The sequence below is a fragment of the Oncorhynchus mykiss genome, chromosome 18 (genome assembly GCF_013265735.2).
Source record: "Oncorhynchus mykiss isolate Arlee chromosome 18, USDA_OmykA_1.1, whole genome shotgun sequence".
Taxonomy (NCBI): Eukaryota; Metazoa; Chordata; class Actinopteri; order Salmoniformes; family Salmonidae; genus Oncorhynchus; species Oncorhynchus mykiss.
In genome coordinates this window covers 44145183-44166862 of record NC_048582.1, presented here as the reverse complement: position 1 = coordinate 44166862, position 21680 = coordinate 44145183, and the positions used below count along the sequence as shown (strand labels likewise).

General features: G+C 44.5%; 2 protein-coding genes across 11 annotated transcripts in view; one reads left to right on the top strand and one right to left on the bottom strand.

Annotated features, from left to right (window-relative positions):
* The first annotated feature begins 1723 nt into the window (after positions 1-1723).
* On the top strand, positions 1724-8020 carry LOC110496341 (lanosterol 14-alpha demethylase). Its single transcript, XM_021572174.2, has 10 exons — positions 1724-2159; positions 2305-2403; positions 2590-2766; positions 2936-3062; positions 3982-4156; positions 4459-4578; positions 4749-4944; positions 5283-5378; positions 5641-5809; positions 6109-8020. The coding sequence occupies exons 1-10, from the start codon at positions 1989-1991 to the stop codon at positions 6285-6287; spliced, it is 1509 nt and encodes a 502-aa protein (XP_021427849.2). The 5' UTR covers positions 1724-1988; the 3' UTR covers positions 6288-8020.
* A 51-nt stretch (positions 8021-8071) lies between these two features.
* Positions 8072-21680, bottom strand: part of akap9 (A kinase (PRKA) anchor protein 9) — a 138148-nt gene continuing 124539 nt past the window's right edge. For all 10 annotated transcript variants that reach the window (XM_021572164.2, XM_021572171.2, XM_021572172.2 and 7 more), the window contains 16 exons: positions 20563-20684; positions 17303-17503; positions 16945-17112; positions 16494-16632; positions 16106-16271; positions 15766-15916; positions 15252-15593; positions 14231-14530; positions 11843-12072; positions 11586-11691; positions 11132-11317; positions 10694-10897; positions 10287-10519; positions 9597-9691; positions 9037-9276; positions 8072-8851 (listed from right to left, as the gene is read on the bottom strand). In XM_021572164.2, the coding sequence (XP_021427839.2) occupies positions 8808-8851; positions 9037-9276; positions 9597-9691; positions 10287-10519; positions 10694-10897; positions 11132-11317; positions 11586-11691; positions 11843-12072; positions 14231-14530; positions 15252-15593; positions 15766-15916; positions 16106-16271; positions 16494-16632; positions 16945-17112; positions 17303-17503; positions 20563-20684 (2927 nt within the window). In that variant the 3' untranslated portion in view covers positions 8072-8807. The remainder of the gene's footprint in view (positions 8852-9036; positions 9277-9596; positions 9692-10286; positions 10520-10693; positions 10898-11131; positions 11318-11585; positions 11692-11842; positions 12073-14230; positions 14531-15251; positions 15594-15765; positions 15917-16105; positions 16272-16493; positions 16633-16944; positions 17113-17302; positions 17504-20562; positions 20685-21680) is intronic.

Sequence of the window (21680 nt, the reverse complement as noted above, 5' to 3'; positions counted from 1 at the left end):
TCTATCTCTGTATGTGTAGGTATCTATCTGATGCTGTCTGGTCAAAAAGAGTATGACATTGTGCTGCCTGTAGCATTGATTGCAAGGGAAGTCAGTGAACATTTGCCCTCCTTTGATGAAAAAAAAAAAGTATAAAATAATAGCCGATCAGTGTTTAGCTAAACTGAGTGAGATCAATTGTGAATGGTCCTGGCGCACCAAAAAAAAGTTCAAGGGAAGGCAATTTAGATTTGTCTTCACACCAATTACATCAAAAGCAAAACGTAATTGACAGAAACACTTGAATTGTTGCATCTCGGTTGTGTCGTTGTCCTGTGGACAGCTAGCTAAAATTGTCCCTTTCCTAAATTAACCATGGATGGAGATTGGGATTTGGATTTGTGGTTTTACTTAACTCTCCGTACTGGCCCTGGAATATAATGGTGATTCTGATCCAACCATGAATGTATAGTATACATTGTGCCCCCGGACTGAGAGGATTGGAAGTTCGATATGTACAGTAGCTAGATGGCTGGGTCATTTAGCTGGCTCATCTTTGCCCATGGAAGGAAGTTAGGCTAGTGATTAAGCATTTTAGCCAGGTAACCTAGGACAACAAAAATTAAAAGTATCTACTGTATGACAGAGTGATTGACCATTTGGTCAACATGAAAGAGGGTGGCAATGGTGTTTCTCTACAAGTAGGGTGAGTCAACATGTACTTGCCCGAACTAACGCGCACGCACGCACGCACACAGACGCAGGCACATGCACACACACAGAAATCAGAATCAAGGATATCATATTTAGCTTAAATTGATTGAACTAAATCGTTTTTGGTATATTTCAGTTGTCACTCTATTAGACTAAACATAGGTGATTTGATGATGTTGAAATGTGCTGGAATAGTGGAGGCAGCTCTTGTTTTCTTTGTGACTTGGTTCTAAATCAATCCTCGTTTAGTAGTCTGAAAATGTCAGAAACATCAACGCGCTTGACCATGCTGTAGGTCATGTATCTGTTTAATGTTTTTTGCTTTGTGGTGGTTGCCATGGAAGCAAAGAAGGGGAGCGCGGTGTGTATGTTCTCAAACACACATGCATGTGGGGGTCTGGGAGAGTAAGTGTCCATCTGATGAATGGAACTCAATTTTGTACACTAATTGAAGTCTCGCCCTTTTAATTCTAATGACGTCATTTTTGACCGGGAACACCACAGGTGTACAAAAAATCAATAAAACACAACATTTTATGAAAATCATTTTAAAAATGTATTTTGTGTGTTCATGTGCCCTGTGTGGACAAAGTTCTGGAACATTATGACAATCAGATTAAATGAACTACATTTTTCAGAGAGAAAACTTGTAAATCGGTCCAATTCGACCAGGACACAGCAGGAGGATAAAACATGCATCGCTACTGGACGCAAGCTGATTTGTTGGACAGTTAGTCAGCAATCGAAACATTCGTTTTGATACTCTCGAGCATCTCACTGTTTTGAGAAGAAAATAAACTATTTCGGGGGAGGGTCTCTTCGGCACGGTTGAACCAATCCGGTAAATGTGGAGGAGTAGTTAAAATGTGTCGACTTGTCCTCTGCTATGACATCATATAGCCAGACATCAGTCCAGGTAGTGATAGCCAACCAGAGTTCAGGAAGGCAGCCGCGGAGCTGATGGACACACAGCGAATAGCCAATGAAATGCCTTTATTTGTCAGGCGGGGGCAGGAATAACTTAATATCGACAGGTAGAGATGCTGGGTTACAGTACTAGCCGTCACTTATCATTTAGCGTTATAGGGGAATACACTATGATATTGGAATCAAGAAGGATTTGACTGTGCTTTTGGGAACACTATTTTCCGTTTATACAAAGCCTCGTGCCTTGTAGAAAACCGATTTAGATGGTGTAGAAGTGACAATTGTTTTTATTTGTTTCAAACGCAAGGAGTCTGTCGCAGTGGCCTGTAATATTTTACAACGGATTGAAACAAACAGAAGACGTGACAATGGCTATGCATTTATATCAAGTTAGTAGTATGCTACTAGAAAATACCGTCGGGAAAATTAGTGACAACGTGACATCGGTGGTTCTTGCAGTGTTTGTGATCACCCTAACTTTGGGATATATTTCTAAACTGGTGCTCAAACAGTCACAATCTTCTTCCGACGAAGACAAGGTACGTTATGTGCATAAGCAACACATCAGTTGAGATATATTACATTATTATTAGGGCTGCGACAGTGAATGTTATAGTTTCATGCCGCATTCATAGACTTGCATATTGTGCATAATCAATTGCCTTGTGTATTTTATTCTCTCAGAAATACCCACCATACATACCTTCTAGCATTCCATTTCTGGGTCATGCCATAGCATTCGGGAAAAGTCCCATTGAATTTCTGGAGGATGCATATGAAAAGGTAAGACTACAGTACTGCTGAAAAGTATACGTTAGTGCTCTAAGTGCTACTTACTTTTGTTTACAAAATGTTACAGTAACGCGTTTCCTATCATACAGCTTCTGAATCTTACTGGTGTATAGTGCCATTTGAAAGTGCCCGTTATAGTAGGTGCTAAAACAAGGTTTATTGTCTTTATATTCACAGTATGGGCCCGTTGTCAGCTTTACCATGGTGGGCAAAACCTTTACCTACCTTCTGGGTAGTGAGGCAGCCACACTGATGTTCAACAGCAAGAACGAAGATCTCAATGCAGAGGATGTCTATTCTCGATTGACCACACCAGTTTTTGGCAAAGGGGTTGCATACGATGTACCTAACCATGTAAGCAAATAAATACTTACTCAGATACTCCCATTCACACTCACAAATATAGAGAATTTCCCCCCACATAAAGAAGTCTTGCCAGAAGTTTATGATAGGTTTATGAGCTGAAACAAAGTATTGATTTAGTGAATTCAGTGAATATTTTGCCACTCATTTTCTTTTGTAGATTTTCCTGGAACAGAAGAAGATGTTTAAGACAGGACTGAACATTGCCCATTTCAAACAGCACGTTGAAATCATCGAGGAGGAAACTAAAGAGTACTTTTCAAGATGGGGAGACAGCGGGGAAGAAAGTAAGATGACAGACATTACAAACGGTCTGATCTTTTCGCATGGAATACTGTAGAAACTAAATCCAAATGCCCAGCTCCAAATCGACTTCTAGTCCCTACTGTAGCCACTTAATGTAGACCTAAAAGGATTGAAAAGATGTTAGCAGAATTACACATTTTCCACTTGGCCTATCAGATTGCAAAGTGGAATTATTAGTACAGTATACTTATCTAATCCGTTCAGACCTATAAGAGCTCACGGGGTAGGGACTTGGGTGAAGTACAATGTCAACTGTTAAGAAAATTCTGCACAATTTCCCATCAACAAGTTCTCAAGTAAATTATAACAAAATCAAATCAAAGTGTATTAGTCACCTACACAGACTTGCAGATGTTATCGCTGGTGCAGCGAAATGCTTTTTTTTTTTTTAGCACCAACAGTTCAGTAATACTTAGCAATACAAAACAACACACATGTAATCAATGTGTTGTAACTCCTGAATACAGTTTGAACCTTGCCATCCATTTTAAGATAGTTCCTTTTCTTCCTGTAAAAGGTAATATGACATTACCAAAAGTAGTGTTTAACAGAGCGACTTCTGACATGAGTAAGAAGCAAGAGGCTAATCTAGTCAACATTTGTTGTCACGTACTGTAGCTATTACGTGGCTCAAGAGTGCATTGATCTCCCATGCACAGATGCTTAATGGGTTGCTAATGACTGCAGTCTTTTGCTTCACACTCTTGCTAGAATCTGTTTGCGAGGCGTTGCTGTTTATGAAGACGTCATATCACTTGTTACACGTCATAACATTTGAGCCGTACTGCACAGTCAAAGTTATCCAGTCTGCAATTCTGACCTCTTTTCTCTTTCTCTCACTCATTCCATCTCTCCCACTCCTTCCTTTCTTTCCATCTCTTCCACTCCTCCCTCTCTCAGACCTGTTTGAGGCCCTGTCGGAGCTGATCATCCTGACGGCCAGTGCCTGTCTGCATGGGAAGGAGATCCGCAGCATGTTGGACGAGAAGGTGGCCCAGCTCTACGCAGACCTGGACGGGGGCTTCAGCCATGCTGCCTGGCTGCTGCCCGGCTGGCTGCCGCTGCCTAGTTTCAGGTAAGAGAAAGACTTCATTCATACTGTCCTCTCAACCAAGGGTCAATTCAAACTGTTCCACCTTCAGGTTAGGTTTTTTGTGTGAAAGACCAAGTTAAACTAAGTTACCAGAATGATTGCTGGAAATTAATACTCTTGAAACTTCATTTATACTGTCTTATTGTTCTATCCTCAGGTTAGGGTTCTGGGTGATAGAATGAATTCCAACTCAATCTACTGTATTCATTCTGTAATAGCAATACGAGAATGTCTTATTTCGCTAATTAAGGCAGGAAAAAAAACAAGTTGTCATTTTTGTACAGACGAAGGGACAGAGCACACAGGGAGATCAAGAACATCTTCTACAAAGTCACCCAGAAACGCAGAAGCTCTGGAGAGAAAGTGGACGACATGCTGCAGACCCTCATAGATGCCACCTACAAGTAAGACATAAGTGGGACAGATGCCAGTAGTAATACATATGGGACAAGCATCTATGCCTCCCCACAGGACTGAAGTGAATGAGCGTTTGGTTTAAAGGTGTTCTACAACTGTTGAACCATTTTAGACTGACTCCTCATTTCAGGCCTAACTATTTCTGCCTTTTTTTAAGGGATGGTCGGCCCCTGAATGATGATGAGATAGCAGGCATGCTGATTGGTCTACTCCTGGCTGGACAGCACACATCCTCTACTACTAGTTCCTGGTTGGGCTTCTTTCTGGGCAAAGACAAGGCCCTACAGGACCGCTGCTACGCTGAACAGAAAACAGCATGTGGAGAAGACCTGCCCCCACTCAACTTTGACCAGGTCAGAATCCATAACTGACATTTTGCCAACTGCACATAAATGGCCATAGATTACACTAGAACTTTGTTGTTGAAAATATGAATAATGTTTTTACATTGGCTTACAAATGTACATTAATTTTTATCAATTATGTTGTTAAAACTTATTAAGATCATAGTTTATTTTTTGACCATATTCTATTTAAAACTGGGTAATTGGATATTGTATGTGAGCAACTTCAGTTTAGAACCGTTTTTCTAGACTGCTAAACCATACGTTCAGCTATTCATTTGGACGGTTTTTATTGTCTAAATATTTGACATGCTCTTTACTTACCTGGTCTCTTGTTCATTCATCAGCTGAAGGACCTGACTTTGTTGGACCGCTGTTTGAAAGAGACCCTCCGACTACGTCCACCCATCATGACCATGATGAGAATGGCACGCTCTCCTCAGGTAAGATCGATGTCATTATTTGTTGGGCGGTTACAAATGCCCATGAAATTATTCCTACTACCTTCATAGACATTTTTTCAATTCCCTTATATCAGTAAATACAATTTAAAAAACAAACATTTTGGGACACTGAATGTAAATGGTCCATATATATTTTTTTTTACATTGAAATGGAATGGATCCCCAACCCAGATAAATGCATGTGTATAATAGGTCAGTGACCATTGAACGACCCTCACCCTTTACTTCCATCCACCCCCAGACTGCAGCAGGCTACACCATCCCAGCCGGCCACCAGGTGTGCGTGTCCCCGACGGTCAACCACCGTCTGCAGGACACCTGGACAGAGAGGATGGAGTTCAGGCCTGACCGCTACCTCAATGATAACCCTGCCGCAGTTGAGAAATTTGCCTATGTGCCCTTTGGAGCCGGTAAGAATATTTTCTTGTTATTTCCTCCCTTTTAACAGTATGTAATAAGTTAGGTGATCTGCCATCTTTAAGAAAAAACAGAAGTGTCAAAGCATATACACAATGGTAGGGGAAACAGCTGTCATACAGTGTGTTTTCATGTGTAAATAAGTATTTTGTCAGTAGGTGGGGCTCTTGCTCAATATATACAAATATGGACTTTACTACCATACAAAGCTGTCTCATGCCACAAAGTATCACCTTATTTTACCCTCATTACCATGAATCATTAAAAAACACTGATGTTCTCTGTCTTCTAGGCCGTCACCGCTGCATTGGGGAGAACTTTGCCTACGTTCAGATCAAGACCATCTGGTCTACCATGCTGCGCCTTTTCGAATTTGACCTGGTCGATGGCTACTTCCCCACAATCAACTACACAACCATGATCCACACCCCACACAACCCCGTCATCAGATACAAGAGGAGGCAACACTAAGAGACACTGAGCGCAAAACACAGCAGAGAAAAGAGGTTACACCCAGAAGAGCAAGGCTTTGTCCAAAATGGCGTCCTATTCTATAGTGTAGTCATTTTTGTCCAGCGCGTCATAGGGGTGCGACCAAAAGTAGTGCACTATATTGGAAATAGGGAGCCATTTCAGTTTTCCCCCAACAAACAACCTAACTTACCTTAAATGGTTTGATTTAGAGGAAATTATTGTACTTCAATTTAGGAACTGTGCAAGTTAATGCACAGAGTTCTGGCTGGAAATTAAACAACTTTAATTTGTGTTTCCCCCACCTTAGGTGTGCCTTGTTGTTTAGTTGTTAGAATGTACACTGAATCAGTTTGTTTCTTCACTAACGGCTTCTCTGTAGTAGTCTAATCCCAAATTAGATCGGTTTGTGCAGTCATGCCAATGGCCATAGGATTTGGCTACAGTATACAGCACAAACAGATCTGGCCAAAAGCTTCATCTTTTGTCCATTCTATTTCAACTGTCATGGTAATACATATACAGTGAGCTCCAAAAGTATTGGGACAGTGACAATGTTTTGTTGTTGTTTTGGCTCTGAAACACTACAAACAATACAATAACTATGATATTTATGCCTCTGTAACTTTGAGGTTAAAGTGCAGACTTCCAGCTTTAATTTGGTCCCCCCAATTTTAGGGGACCAAAAGTATTGGGAGAAATTCTCGTGTGTTTTAAAGTAGTCGAAAGTTTAGTATTAGCATGCAAAGATTACATTAAGCTTGTGACTGCAAACTTGTTAGATGCACTTGCTAATAATTCTGGTTGTGTTTCAGATCATTTTGTGCCCAATAGAAATGAATGGTAGATAATGTATTGTCATTTTGGAGTCACATTTATTGTAAATGAAAACAGAATGTTTCTAAACACTTATACATTAATGTGGATGCTAACATGATTACAGATCATACTGAATCAATCATGAATAATCAGTGAGACAGTTAAGAGGCATAAATATCATAGAATCATTTCAAATCCAAAGTGCAGAGCCAAAACAACAAATGTGTCACTGTCCCAATACGTTTGGTGCTTAGCGTAGGCTTTCAAGCTTCCACTGTGTGAAATGTGATAAGTCTCCTGTGTGTATGAGTGACACTATTACAGTAAGGATGGATATTACTGGAGTAAAAAGCACTGCCTTTTACAGAGCAGTGAGAAATAGTCAAACCACTGATCCTTATCCATCGACTCATAGAGATCAGTGATCAAACTGACGAGCACTGACTTTGTATGTACTACTGTCCATTCATATAATTGTACAAAGATAGAGAACCTGGGCTGGGTCAAACAAAGAAAACAGACTTGAAACATGGAGGGACAACCTGCACTTGCTCAATGAGACAAATTTCAGTTTTCTGTTGTGTGCCCTAATAAACACGACTAAGTGTATTGGGTGGGAATGTTGGACGGTCAGGGTAATATGGGTCAGTTTGACCCATGTAGTGCCTTGACAATGGAAAATGATTAGTCCATGTTGTTTTTGATTGATTTGACTATTTGAAGCCTAGTGTTGTGAACATAGGTCCGTTGTATATATTTATATTTAAAAAAAAATCTAAATATCATGTTCAATTTGTCTTCACACCATAATTTTATTGACTGTACATCTCCCCCATACCAGATTCACATTTTAGCTCAAGTTCTATTTTGTTTTACAACTGTTAGAACTAATTAAACGTGTACCTGTAAAATCAAATTGTTGTGTCAGTGGAGTTGAATTGAGAAAAAAACAGTGCGACCACATCTTTCAAGTGTTAAAATTCATTTTATTTCGGTTTTGACAAAATACCCAGAAAATTCAAAGCTCCTACCTTTACAAAAATATGTCTTCTACAAATTGTCCTCTGTAGTCTGTCCAAGAAACCATTCTAATAAAACACAGTGTGGTGTATATAGATCATGTAGCAGCCTCAACAGTAAAGTCAAATTCTCCATGGCAGAGCTCTCCCAATTCCCGTCCTGGAGAGCTACTGGGTGTGCAGGCTTTTGTTCCAGCCCGGCACTAACCAACATTTTCAATAATTCATCAATCATGGACTTCCATTTAAGAAACCAGTTACTTTAATCAGGCATGTTAGTGCTGGGCTTGCGCAAAGACCTGCACGCCCACCCGGTTCCTATCCAGGGCTGGAGTTCTCCGGAGAAGCCTGCTCAACGTATTCTTCCACCCACACAAAGTAACATACACAGTATAAATTAAATTATTCCAGGTTTTTCATTTAAATTAGCATTCCACAAATATACATTTAACGCGATTCTGTTCACCCACAACAAAGAGGCAGACCAAAGTTTACAAACATAGAAGCTGTTTCAAGTGCTGGCGACAAAAAGCCTGATTATAAGATGTCTACACACAACAAAATGTTTTTTGGTCCCCACGTAATATACTGTACACAGCAGAATGATACAAAATACCGAAGCTCAGCACAAGAAAAGGCAACTGAGTTTCTTCAAGCCAGTTCCAAAGTAATTTATGGACTTCTATCTTTTTATTCCAAAGTGCAATTGAGCATATGAAGAAGAACCTAGGAAGGGCAAAATGAAGTGGTTTAGATCCCAAGACTGAACTCTTGACAATAACATTTCAAGCATCATCTGCACATATTGTCTTGGGTGATTGAATGAGAGGGCAATTTCTGCTTTTGCATTACATTATTTAACTCTAGATGGTGTGAAGTAGTACGGTTGGAAGTGTGTGCGTGTCTGTTACCTGACTGCACGCTCCCCAGTCTCCTCTGCAGGGCCTCCAGTCTGGAGATGTAGTCGGTGAGCGCTCGGTCAGGGTCGTAGTTCTGGAGGTGGGAGCAGGTCAGAGGGCCAGAGTCCCCAGCCATGTGGAACCTGTGTTGTGCAGAGGAGAGGGCGGACCTGGGGGAGGCCCCACTCCTCTCTCCGTACACCTCCACACTCCCCGGTTGCAGGTAGGGTGAGTCTGTCCTCACCTCATTACCTGAAGAGGAAGAGAGACAGTTGTCAGTCCTCTGTTTTCTCTCACAAAACAGGATCAATGAGCCAGTCAACGAAAAGGTAATTATACATTTCTGCTTTGCATTGAACCTGGCATTTTAGAATATTCAGGTTATTTATTTAGGTTAGCTAACATTGTGGACCACCTGATCAATCAGCACTTCATTGACTACAAGTGTGTAAGTCTAGGTTAGCCTAGCTTGGTTCTTTACCATTTAACTCAACCAGTCCATTCATTCCATGTGATTCTCCCAGTATATTTTCCTGGTGTTGGGATAGTGTGAGGAAATGTGATTTCCATACCCGTTGACTGCCCCAGGCCATTTCTGTTCACGTTGACAGATGTTATGGAGCTCATCCCCGTAGTTTTATGCCATCGCTTGACCAGGAAACGCATTCTGGAAGAACAGAACAGTCTGATTCAAAGATGTGCTACAGCACGTGTCAAACTCGTTCCACGGAGGGCCGAGTGTATGCGAGATTTCACTCCTCCCTTATACTAGATTTATTTATTAAGGTCACTGATTAGTAAGAACCTCCCCTCCCTGGTTATCTAGGTCCTTATCGAAATTAAGACACAGTCCCTGCATAGAATGAGTTTAACAACTCCATTACAGAGGACCATTAGCCTACAGTACAATCAGAACAATCCATCTGTGTTTATTAAAATAACTACTGATTTTATATGATGCTGTATGAACTCATAATAACAGGCGTTCACAATCCAACACCTGTTTTGAAGTATTAACTAATCAGCTATAAACTTAAATAAACCTAAAGTATAATTTAGCTATAAGCTCCTCATAAAGGTCTTTAAACGGCAGAGCATTATAATTTAGCAGCTATAGCCTCACAACAACAGTCTACGCTGCTCTGTTTACCAGGAGAGGGCGACATGCTAACAATAAAACCCATATGATCATAAGCAATCAGCTATCCTATAGCCTCTAACAGGTGCAACGCCATCCTACCACTCCAGTTCCAATTGTTTACCTGGAGAGGGCGATGGAGACGTGGACGGCCGAGCGGAAGCGCGTCAGCCCTCGGCGGTGCTGTGTCGGGGACTCCAGGCTGCAGTGGGATGGCCGGCTGCCCATGCGGGCGATGATCGACAGCGTGGCTTCCTCGCACTCCTGGAAGCCGCCGAGCAGCAGCAGCAGGTACTTCTTCTGGTAGATGAGGGCCTTGCGGAAACTCTCAGAGCGTAGGTACTTGCCATATATCTTCTGGAGAAGGGGAATAAGAGAGAGAGAAAGGAGGGTTGAAAAGGTGTGATAGTTAAGTGGGTTGTATAGATGTGCAACAACGTATTTGCTATTCAACTTCGACAAAGAGTGGAAAAGCGGTAGATTTGAAAGAGGTAAGTGTCATGGAGAAATGCAGGGCAGATTTGAGCTCACCGTCAGTGTGGAGTTGTCTGTCTCCGGTCCGGTCATGTCTCTGAGGGACTCTGTCCTGATCTCTCCTCTGAGTCGGGTCACCTCTGCCTGGGCTAGACGTAGGACCTTCTCCAGCCGGCTCCTCTCCCTGGTCCAGGCTTCGCGCTCCGACGAGAGCAGAACGCTGGCCGGCTCCTGCTGCTTGTCCGCGCCACCTCTCCTGGACTGGAGGGAATGAGATAGAGAGGGGTCGTGTTAGGTTGGTGTAAATTAAAGCAATGTCTCCACAAGCTACTTCTCTGCCATTTCTAGGTGCCTCCACAATCCAGCAATGTACTCTGTCCCATGTCCCTAAATTCCCGACCTGCCACTGGCCTTATATAGTATTTGACTAGTGTTGTACTGATCCCAGACCCGTCACTAGCCCTTAGCTGCGTTAGTTCTAGTATTGTAACTCACGCTGCCCCCTGATCCCAGACCAGCCTGGCGGTAACGTCGAAGCTCATCCTCCAGGCGGAGGGTCTGGTTGCGCAGATCGTTCTTCTCCTCTGTTAGACGGCTGACGAAGCCTGTGAGCTCAGCATTCTGCCTCAGCAGCCGCTCTGTCAGGGAGCTGGACTGGCCTCCCGCCACTAGGGCGGTGCTCTGTGGACACAGCAGAGAACAAATACCAAATACTCACTAGCCACTGAAGTCATACAAATACTCTATACATCAAGTAGAGTAGCTTCCTCCTACATGTGCAGGTGATGGGCAGGGGGTGACTATTTAAGTTTGACTAAAACTTTAGTTTGTTTCCTGTTGGGTTCTCTATGTGGTTTATGTATAATGTGGGAGCTGTGCTAAGATATTTTTGTAGGACAATAAACATCGATCTAATCTAAGTAGTCTGAAATGAGAAGTGTCAATTCACCAAGGGGACCAAGGGGAGTGCTGGAGACTGCTGCAGCATAGTGATGACCTCATCAATGTTCGACTGCAGCCACGACAGTCCTTCACTGTCCACCTCCGTAGTCAGCCTGCACACACAAGCATCAATCCACACAACCACAACATAAATCTACACCTGCACATATATTTACCAGTCTCTACAACAGTTCACATCAAATGTTGAAGTCGTGAATATATGTACAAATGTTTTGAGAAACTTGTTAAGAAACTGTGACATACCTGCCAGAGCCCTTGATGACCATGGTTCGGATCTTGGCTGCGATGAGCTGCAGTTTGCCCAAGACCTTGTCTGAGTGTTTGGGGTCATGGTGGGGGGCGAGGTTGCCCCCTGTCCCAGTGACTTTGAGGAGGGAAGGTGCGCTGGGGTTGACAGTCAGCGTGTCGCCAGACTTCTGCTTGAACACCCAGTCTCTGGTCCGGTCTGTGGGCTCGCCTTGCCACACAGCCTGCTACAGTCACAGACACAGTACAGAAATGTCATTATGATCACTTACCATTCAGAGCCTGAAGGTTATAAAAAATTATAAACTGGGTGGTTCGAGCCCTGAATGCTGATTGGCTGACAGCCGTGGTATATCAGACCATATTCCCGGCTATGACAAAACATTTATCTGTACTTCTCTAATTACGTTGGTAACCGGTTTATACTAGGATTAAGGCACCTCAGTGGAATATGGCCAATATACGACAGCTTTTAGCCGTCGTATATTGGCCATATACCACACCCCCTCGGGCCTTATTGTTTAAATATACAGACATTCTGAAAGTATTCAGACCCCTTAAATGTTTCCCCATGCACCTTTGGCAGTGATTATAGCCTCGAATCTTCTAGGGTAAGACGCTACAAGCTTGGCACACCTGTATTTGGGGAGTTAATCACATTCTTCTTTGCAGATCCTCGAAAGCTGTCAGCTTGGATGGGGAGCGTTGCTGCACAGCTATTTTCAGGTCTCTCCAAGGATGTTTGATCGGGTTCAAGTCTTGGGTTTGGCTGGGCCACTCAAGGACATTCAGAGACTTGTCCCGAAGCCACTCCTGAGTTGTCTTGGCTTTGTGCTTAGTGTCATTGCCCTGTTGGAAGGTGAACATTTGCCCCAGTCTGAGGTCCTGAGCACCTTGGAGCAGGTTCATCTAGGATCTCTGTACTTTGCTCCGTTCATCTTTCATTTGATCCTGACTATTCTTCCAGTCCCTGCAGCTGAAAAACATTCCCACAACATGATGCTGCCATCACCATGTTTTACCGTAGAGATGGTGCCAGGTTTCCTCCAGACGTGACATGGTCTAGGAGTCCTTTCGGTGCCTTTTGGCAAACTCCAAGCTGTCATGTGCCTTTTACTGAGGAGTGGCTTCCGTCTGGCCACTCCACCATAAAGGCCTGATTGGTGGAGTGCTGCAGAGATGGTTGTCCTTCTGGAAGGTGGGAAGGTTCTTTATCTCCACAGAGGAACTCTGGAGCTCTGTCAGAGTGACCATCAGGTTCTCGCTCACCTCTCTGACCAAGGCCCTTCTTCCCAGATTACTCAGTTTGGCCAGGCGGCCAGCTCTAGGAAGAGTCTTGGTGGTTTCAAACTTCTTCCATTTAAGAATGGTGGAGGCCTGTGTGTTCTTTGGGAACTTCCACGCTGCAGACATTTTTTGGTACCCTTTCCCAGATCTGTGCCTCGACACAATCATGTCTCGGGACCCAAGACAATTCCTTCGACCTCATGGCTTGGTTTTTGCTCTGACATGCACTGTCAACTGTGGGTCCTTATATAGAGAGGTGTGTGCTTTTCCAAGTCATGTCCAATCAATTGAATTTACCACAGGTGGACTCCAATCAAGTTGTAGAAACATCTCAAGGATTATCAATGGAAACAGGATGCACCTGAGCTCAAGTTTGAGTCTCCTAGTAAAGGGTCTGAATTAAAAAAAACTGGCCCTGCAAAAAATTCAAAAAACCTGTTTCCGCTTTGTCATTATGGGGCATTGTGTGTAGATTGGTGAGGGAAGAAATGTCAAGGGGTCTGAATACTTTCCGAATGCACTGTATGCTTGATTGTCACATACATGGATAGGTGCAGTTAAATGTGTTGTTTTACAGGGTCAGCAATAGTAGTACAGTGCCTGGAGCCAGTGCGGTGCCTTGCTCAAGGACAGACAGACTTTTGTTATCTTGACGGCTCTGGTAATCGAACCAGCAACCCTTTGGTTACTGGCCCAATGCTCTAACTGCTAGTCTACCTGCCACCCCTAGACACATAGCACATAGTTTAAATAACTAATAACGGGCCCTAATTGTGGATTATCCTACATTATTATTCTGTTGCTGAGTGTAAAACAGCACCACGTTAACATTATTATCTATAATGGATTATCATACAGGGCCTGTTGCTTGGAGCAACACAGCACAACAGAGTTAATAAGGCTATGTACTATAGAATATTTTATCATCATACATAGCTGGGTTCTAACAACAAGACAGGCTAATAGATGCAATATCGTAGTATCAATAGCTAAAACATATTTTCTCTAAAGCATAATTAAATTGTACTATCTGACACTAAAGCGCTGTATTTGGTTCATTCAATGTGTATGAATGTAGGATATATAAATGTGACCTACGTTTTGGTTATCAGGCTGCTGCAGCGTCCCGCTCCTCTCCCCCTCTCTCGTCTCTCCCAGCTGGACCACTCTCTCCTGGAGCCTCTCCTTCTCTTGCTCCAGCCGCATCCCCTGCTGCACCTCTTTCTTCAGCTGCTCCATGGCCTCCCGTGCCTGCTCCCCCAGGCTTTCCAGCTGGCTCTTGGCCTCCCGCAGAGCCTCCTGGTCCTTGCATGACCTCTGAGCTGCAGAGGTTAGCACCTCCTCCCGTTGCACCGCCGCCAGCTTCTGGGCCTCCACCTCGTCCAGCAGACTAACCACCTGAAGAGGGAATAGATGGTCACAGGATTTAGTGGGAATGTAGAAGTAGTAAAGGTAAATATAGTCACTATAGCAGTAATGCCTATGTAAAGTCGTCATGACAGTTTGGAGAAAGGCATAGGCACCATCTGATGAGCCACTTTGTCGTGCAATTTAGTGGGGGTGCAGAATCACATCACATAACTGGTCACACTGCCAGCACTATATTTTCACTAGCACTTTATGTGAATCTCCTGTGTGCAGGGCATTGATAGCAGACTGGCTGACGACATCCACGTAGCCAAACAGCAAGGAAGAGCTGTGACTCACTGGTCGGGACAGGAGGCTGTTTGTTAATGCAATATTTGCTCAGAAATTCTGCCCTGAAATTCTGACTCATTGATTGGTTCTCTCAAATGTTAATTTGAGACCTCTTGTTTGGATTTGAAAAGCCAACAGTTGTAATAGAAGGGGGGCAATGTGTGGCTGTGCCTGTGAGTGTTGGAGTGAGAAAGACACAGAGGAGGAACCAACCAGGATAAACACAGCCCCCTTCATTATCGACACATCGTAACAACATCAAAACAGCCTTTCCAGACTAAAGTCAGGCGGACTGAGTTAGGCGTTAGCCAGACTACATTGATAGTGCCTTGTATCACATACCCATAGAGCATCATACGACTTGCTGTAACTAGTGTGTATGTAGGTGTGCGTCTGCTTCATCTACAAACAAACGGTCCACCTGAGCATGCTTCTTGTCCAGCTCCCTCTGCAGACCCTCCAGCAGACCTTCGGATGACATCGCGCCTCCCACCACTCCATCCTCCCCCTTCTCAGGGTTTTCTCTCCAGGAGGAGCCGTAGTGGCGATGCTCCTTCTCTCTCCCCAGGGCGTTACTCAGCTCCTGGGCCCGGGCTCGCTCCGACACTAACTGGACGTGGAGCTGCGAGGCCTGGGTCTGCAGCCTGGAGCGCTCCTGTTCGGCCTGTAGGGACAGCTGGGAGGAGGACTGGCGCTCCTGGCCTAGGGTTGAGGTCAGCTGGGCTACGAGACTCTGCTGCTCCTCCAGGGCCAGTTTGAGATCCTGGAGGGAAGGGGTGTAAAGACAGAGATACTTGTGAAACACACTTGAGTAGATAATACCCCAGTGACTAAGGTGAACACACACTAAAGTGAAGACATGTGGAAACAAGTAGGCAATTATACCTGAACACACTGGGACAGTAGTCTTCTACCTTCACTACAAACTGTCTTACCTCCAGCTCCTCTCTCTCCAGCTCCTCTTTCTTGTCTGATTTACACTTCTCCTTCTCGAAGGCCCACTGCAGCTCTCTGGCCTTCTTCTGTTCGTCTGCCAGTCTGTCCGTCAGGGTGTCCACCTCAGCAGCCTTGTGTGACATCTCCGTTCTAGAAACAAAGACAATGACACTGGGCTGGATCCATCCAACAGCAACTAGAAAGGTAAACGACACGCGTGTAATACCGAGGCTGGGAAGGAGAGTCAATGTTTGTTTCTGTATCCCTAAATAGTCATACCTGACAATGTTCTGCTCTTTCATGCGTCAAACTGTGTGTGAGCGTGCATTAAAACCTTACCTGACTGTGTCCAGCTCCTTCAGGTGTTTGTACTGGGCCTTGAGCGTTGTCTCCAGCTCTAGTTTGGTCTGGGCCAGCTCTCCCTTCAGCTCCTCCAGGGCCCTGTCAGCCTGCAGCAGAATGTGGGGCTCTGGAACACCACCTCTCTCCCTCTGCTGCTCAACACCTGAGTGGGACGATTATTAAATGATATCGGTTGCACTGAGTTGAATAACTGTGACCTTGTCTATTTACTATAGACATTAGTCAGTCAATAAATCAATGAATTTATCCATCCATCCAGCTTCCACTCATTCAGCCCCCCCAGCCATTCATCCATCATCCCTATGTGTCCTTACAACTAACACACAAATGGCAGAAGAAACCACTGGAGAGCCAGACTACAGACCATGATTGGATCTGCCTCTCCTGCCAGGCTCCTGGCCTTGGATTTGTTCTAGCTGGGCCCGGAGCTGCCGGACCTCTGTCAGCAAACTGCTTCTGTCTGCAGTCTGGAGCATCCCCATGGCATCTCTGTGATGGGTGTCCTATAGATACACACAGCCACAGTTTAGCCTTGGAACTTAAAAACAACTGTACACGAATACATATGACCAAGTTTTTCTACAAGTGGAGAAACAGGCACTATACTAAAATGGCTCAATATTTTTTCTGCTACCTGTTGGCTATTTCCCCCTCTCCAGCTAGTTAATATGCTAATAATAACATAAGCAGGTAACGCTAACTTGAGTTTTAAGTGTTTGTTGCTACCTGCTTGGCTAGCCTGTCCTCCAGCTAGTTGAGGCTAATGCTAAGGTTAGCCAGCAGTTAGGCTAAAGTATACATCGTTTTTCAGTGACCTGCTCGGCTAGCCTGTGCTCCAGCTGGTTGAGGTGGATGATTGCGTCGCTAGTGTCCAGCAGGTCCAGTCGGGCATAGGCAGCACTCTTCAGCACACTCCGCTCCCTCACAAACACCTGCTGCACTGCCCGCAGCAGCTCTCCACGCCAGTCCGCACTACCTGGGGTCTGAACATACACAAGCACATAGACATGCCTATTTAACTAAAATGAGAGACAAGGGTTTCTGAAGGCTCAATTAAGCCTTAAAAGCTATGTTTAATTTAAACTGCGACCAACAAAACCTCTACTGTATTTAAGAAAGGCTACCAGCACAAGGTATCCATGCTACAATGTACAGATGCTACCAGTCCTGTACCTGTGTTTCCCTGCTGTGTGCCTGAATCTGGGTTATGAGGGCCTTGAGGGACTCCACGGTCGCTAGCAAGGCCTCTCTCTCATTGGGCCAGCCCTGGGAATGGTGGAAAAGGCTGGCTGGGTCAGCCTCGCCCTCTGGGATTGGAAGCGACGACAGGGACAGCACCTGCATGCCCTCCTGATGCACTTCGCGCAGCAGGTTCTGGAGTGGACACACATGTACAGACATTCATCTCATGAACATTAAACCACGTGCAAACTAGACATCTTCACCAATACACTCAAATTGCCATATAAAGACATTAAGGTTTTACTTCTAATCTACAAAGCATTACATGGGCTTGCTCCTAGCCATCTCTCCGATTTGGTCTTGCCGTACATACCTACACGTACGCTACAGTCGCAAGACGCAGACCTCCTTATTGTACCTAGAATTTCTAAGCAAACAGCTGGAGGCAGGGCTTTTTATGGAATGGTCTGCCTATCTATGTGAGAGACACAGACTCGATCTCGACCATTACAGTGGTTTGCGAATGTCTTCACCCCCCTTGGCATTTTTCATATTTTGTTGCCTTACAACCTGGAATCAAAATTGATTTTTGTATCATTGTATCATTTTGTATCATTGTATCATTTGATTTACACAACATGCCTACTACTTTGACGATGCAAAATATATTTGTTTTATTGTGAAAAAAACCCCAAGAAATAAGACAAAAAACTGAAAACTTGAACGTGCATAACTATTCACCCCCCCCCCCTCCAAGTCAAACCTTCGTAGACACCTTTTGAAGCAATTACAACTGCACGTCTCTTGGGGTATGTCTCTATAAGCTTGGCACATCTAAACACTGGGATTTCTGCCAATTCCTGAAGGCAAAACTGCTCCAGCTCCTTCAAGTTGGATGGGTTCCGCAGGTGTACAGCAATCTTTAAGTCATACCACAGATTCTCAATTGGATTGAGGTCTGGGCGTTGACCAGGCCATTCCAACACATTTAAATGTTTCCCCTTAAACCACTCGAGTGTTGCTTTAGCAGTAAGCTTAGTGTCATTGTCCTGCTGGAAGGTGAACCTCCGTCCCAGTCTCAAATCTCTGAAAGACTGAAACAAGTTTCCATCAAGAATTTCCCTGTATTTAGCACCACCCATCATTCCTTCAATTCTGACCAGTTTCCCAGTCCCTGCCGAAGAATAACATCCCCACAGCATGATGCTGCCATCACCATGCTTCCCTGTGGGGATGGTATTCTCGGGGTGATAAGAGGTGTTGGGTTTGAGGCAGACATAGGATTTCCCTTGATGGACAAAAAGCTACATTAGTCTCATCTGACCAGAGTACCTTCTTCCAGATGTTTGGGGAGTCTCCCACATGCCTTTTGGGGCATAAGCAATGGCTTTTTTTCTGGCCACTCTTCCATAAAGCCCAGCTCTGTGGAGTGTACAGCTTAAAGTGGTCCTATGGACAGATACTCAAATTTTCCGCTGTGGAGCTTTGCAGCTTTATCTTTGGTCCCTTTGTTGCCTCTCTGATTAATGCCGTTCTTGCCTGGTCCGTGAGTTTTGGTGGGTCGCCCTCTCTTGGCTGGTTTGTTGTGGTGCCATATTCTTTCCATTTTATTTATAAATGAATTTAATGGTACTCCATGAGATGTTAAAAAAGTTTTGGATATTTTTTAAACCCCCAACCCTGATCTGATCTGTACTTCTGCACAACTTTGTCCCTGACCTGTTTGGAGAGCTCCTTGGTCTTCATGGTGCCGCTTGCTTGGTGGTGCCCCTTGCTTAGTGGTGTTGCAGACTCTGGGGCCTCTCAGAACAGGTGTATATATACTGAGATCATGTGACACTTAAATAATGTCCACCTGTGTGATATATACATTTTGTGAAGGTAATTGGTTGCACCAGATCTTATTTAAGGGCTTCATAGCAAAGGGGGCGAATACATATGCACGCACCAGTTATTTTTTTCATTTCACTTCACCAATTTGGACTATTTTGTGCAGGTCCGTTACATGATATCCAAATAAAAATCAATTTAAATTAAAGGTAGTAATGTAACAAAATAGGAAAAATGCAAAGGGTGATGAATACTTAAGCAAGACACTAAGTCTTTATTGAAGACGCATCTCTTCAGTAGGTCCTATGAGTGCAGTCTGGCCCAGGGGTGTGAGGGTGAAGGGCACTGGAGCGATGACCCACCCTTGGTGTCTCTGCCTGGCTGGTTCCCCTCTCTCCACTGGGATTCTCTGACTCTAACCCTGAGTCACTGGTGCTCTTCCATGCCGTCCCAAGGAGGGGTGCGTCACTTGAGTGGGTTGAGTCACTGACGTGATGTTCCTGTCCGGGTTGGCGCCCCCCTTGTGTTCATGCCGTAGGGGAGATATTCGTGGGCTACACTCAGCCTTGTCTCAGGGTAGTAAATTAGTGGTTTGAAGATATCCCTCTAGTGGTGTGGGGGCTGTGCTTTGGCAAAGTGGGTGGGGTTATAACATGCCTGTTTGGCTCTGTCTGGGGGAATCGTCGGACAGGGCCACAGGGTCTCCCCGACCCCTCCTGTCTCAGCCGCCAGTATTTATGCTGCGATAGTTTGTGTCGGGGGGCTAGGGTCAGTCTGTTATATCTGGAGTATTTCTCCTGTCTTATCCGGTGTCCTCACCCCCTCCCTCCCGGAGGACCTGAGCCCTGGGACCATGCTTCAGGACTACCTGGCCTGATGACTCCTTGCTGTCCCCAGTCCACGTGGTCATGCTGCTGCTAAAGTTTCAACTGTTCTGCCTGCAGCTACGGCACCCTGACCTGTTCACCGGACATGCTACCTTGTCCCAGACCTGATGTTTTTCGACTCTCTCTACCTCACTCGCTGTCTCTAATTTTGAATGATTGTCTATGAAAAGTCAACTGACATTTACTCCTGAGGTGACCTGACCTGTTGCACCCTCTACAACCACTGTGATTATTATTTGACCCTGCTGGTCATTTATGAACGTTTGAACATCTTGGCTATGCTCTGTTATAATCTCAACCAGGCACAGCCACAAGAGGACTGGCCTCCCCTCAGAGCCTGGTTCCTCTCTCGGTTTCTTCCAAGGTTACTGCCTTTCTAGGGAGTATTTCCTATCCACCGTGTTTCTACATCTGCATTGCTTGCTGATTGGGGTTTTAGGTTGGGTTTCTGTATAGCACTTTGTGACATGTAAAAAGGGCTTTATAAATTCATTTGATTGCTTAACTTTACATTGCCAAGTGCAGTTCTTGTACCTTAATTCTGTCAGGCAGTGCATCGTCTGTCTCTTTTCTGGCTCCCTCTGGTGTGGTCCTGAACTCCTGCTGCAGGTTAGGCAGGTCGTAGCCTGTCCGCTGACTCCATTCAGAACTGCTGTCTGCAGTAGGGTACACACAAGGTTAACATTGCATATCAATGGAAGCAAAACACTTTCTTTGAATGGACAAAGCATCAATCATTATGAACAGCAGAAAACATGTGCATCAACTCAAAAGAGTCATGCCATGACAAAAAAATTCTGTGTTTGTTGAAACAGTATGGTATATACACTATATGACTAAAAAAGTATGTGGACACCTGCTCGTCGAACATCTCATCTCATGGGCATTATTATGGAGTTGGTCCCTCCTTTGCTGCTATAACAGCCTCCACTCTTCTGAGAAGGCTTTCCACTAGATGTTGGAACATTGCTACAGGGACAACCACAAGAGCATTAGTGAGGTCAGGAACGGATGTTGAGTGACTAGGTCTGCCTCGCAGTCTGCATTCCAATTCATCCCACAGGTGTTCGATGGGGTTGAGGTCAGGGCTCTGTGCATGCCAGTCAAGTTCTTCCACATTGATCGCGACAAACTACTTCTGGACCTCGCTTCGTCATGCTGAAACAGGAAAGGGAATTCCCAAAACTGTTGGCACAAAATTGGAAGCGAAGAATTGTCTAGAATGTCACTGTATGCTGTAGCGTTAAGATTCCCATTTAGTGGAACTAAGGGGCCTAGCCCAAACCATGAAAGACCCAGACCATTATTTATCCTCCACCAAACTTCACAGTTGGCACTATTCATAGGGGCAGGTAGCAGGTAGCGTTCACCTGGCATCCGCCAAATCCAGATTCGTCCATCAGACTGCCAGATGGTGAAGCGTGATTCATCACTCCAGAGAACGTGTTTCCACTGCTACAGAGTCCAATGGTAGCAAGCCAACACTTGGCATTGTGCATGGTGATCTTAGGCTTGTGTGCAGCTGCTTGGCCATGTAAACCCATTTCATGAAGCAACCGACGAACAGTTCTTATGCTGATGTTGCTTCCAGGGGAAGACTAGAACTCGGTAGTGAGTGTTGCAACCGAGGCCAAACAATATTTACGTGCTAC

Excerpts from the sequence above, each read along its gene's own strand:
- LOC110496341 (XM_021572174.2), top strand. The coding sequence starts at position 1,989 with ATGGCTATGCATTTATATCAAGTTAGTAGTATGCTACTAGAAAATACC. Across the intron at positions 2,404-2,589 it reads TGGAGGATGCATATGAAAAG|TATGGGCCCGTTGTCAGCTT; the intron begins GTAAGACTACAG and ends TTATATTCACAG. Across the intron at positions 4,157-4,458 it reads CTGCCGCTGCCTAGTTTCAG|ACGAAGGGACAGAGCACACA; the intron begins GTAAGAGAAAGA and ends ATTTTTGTACAG.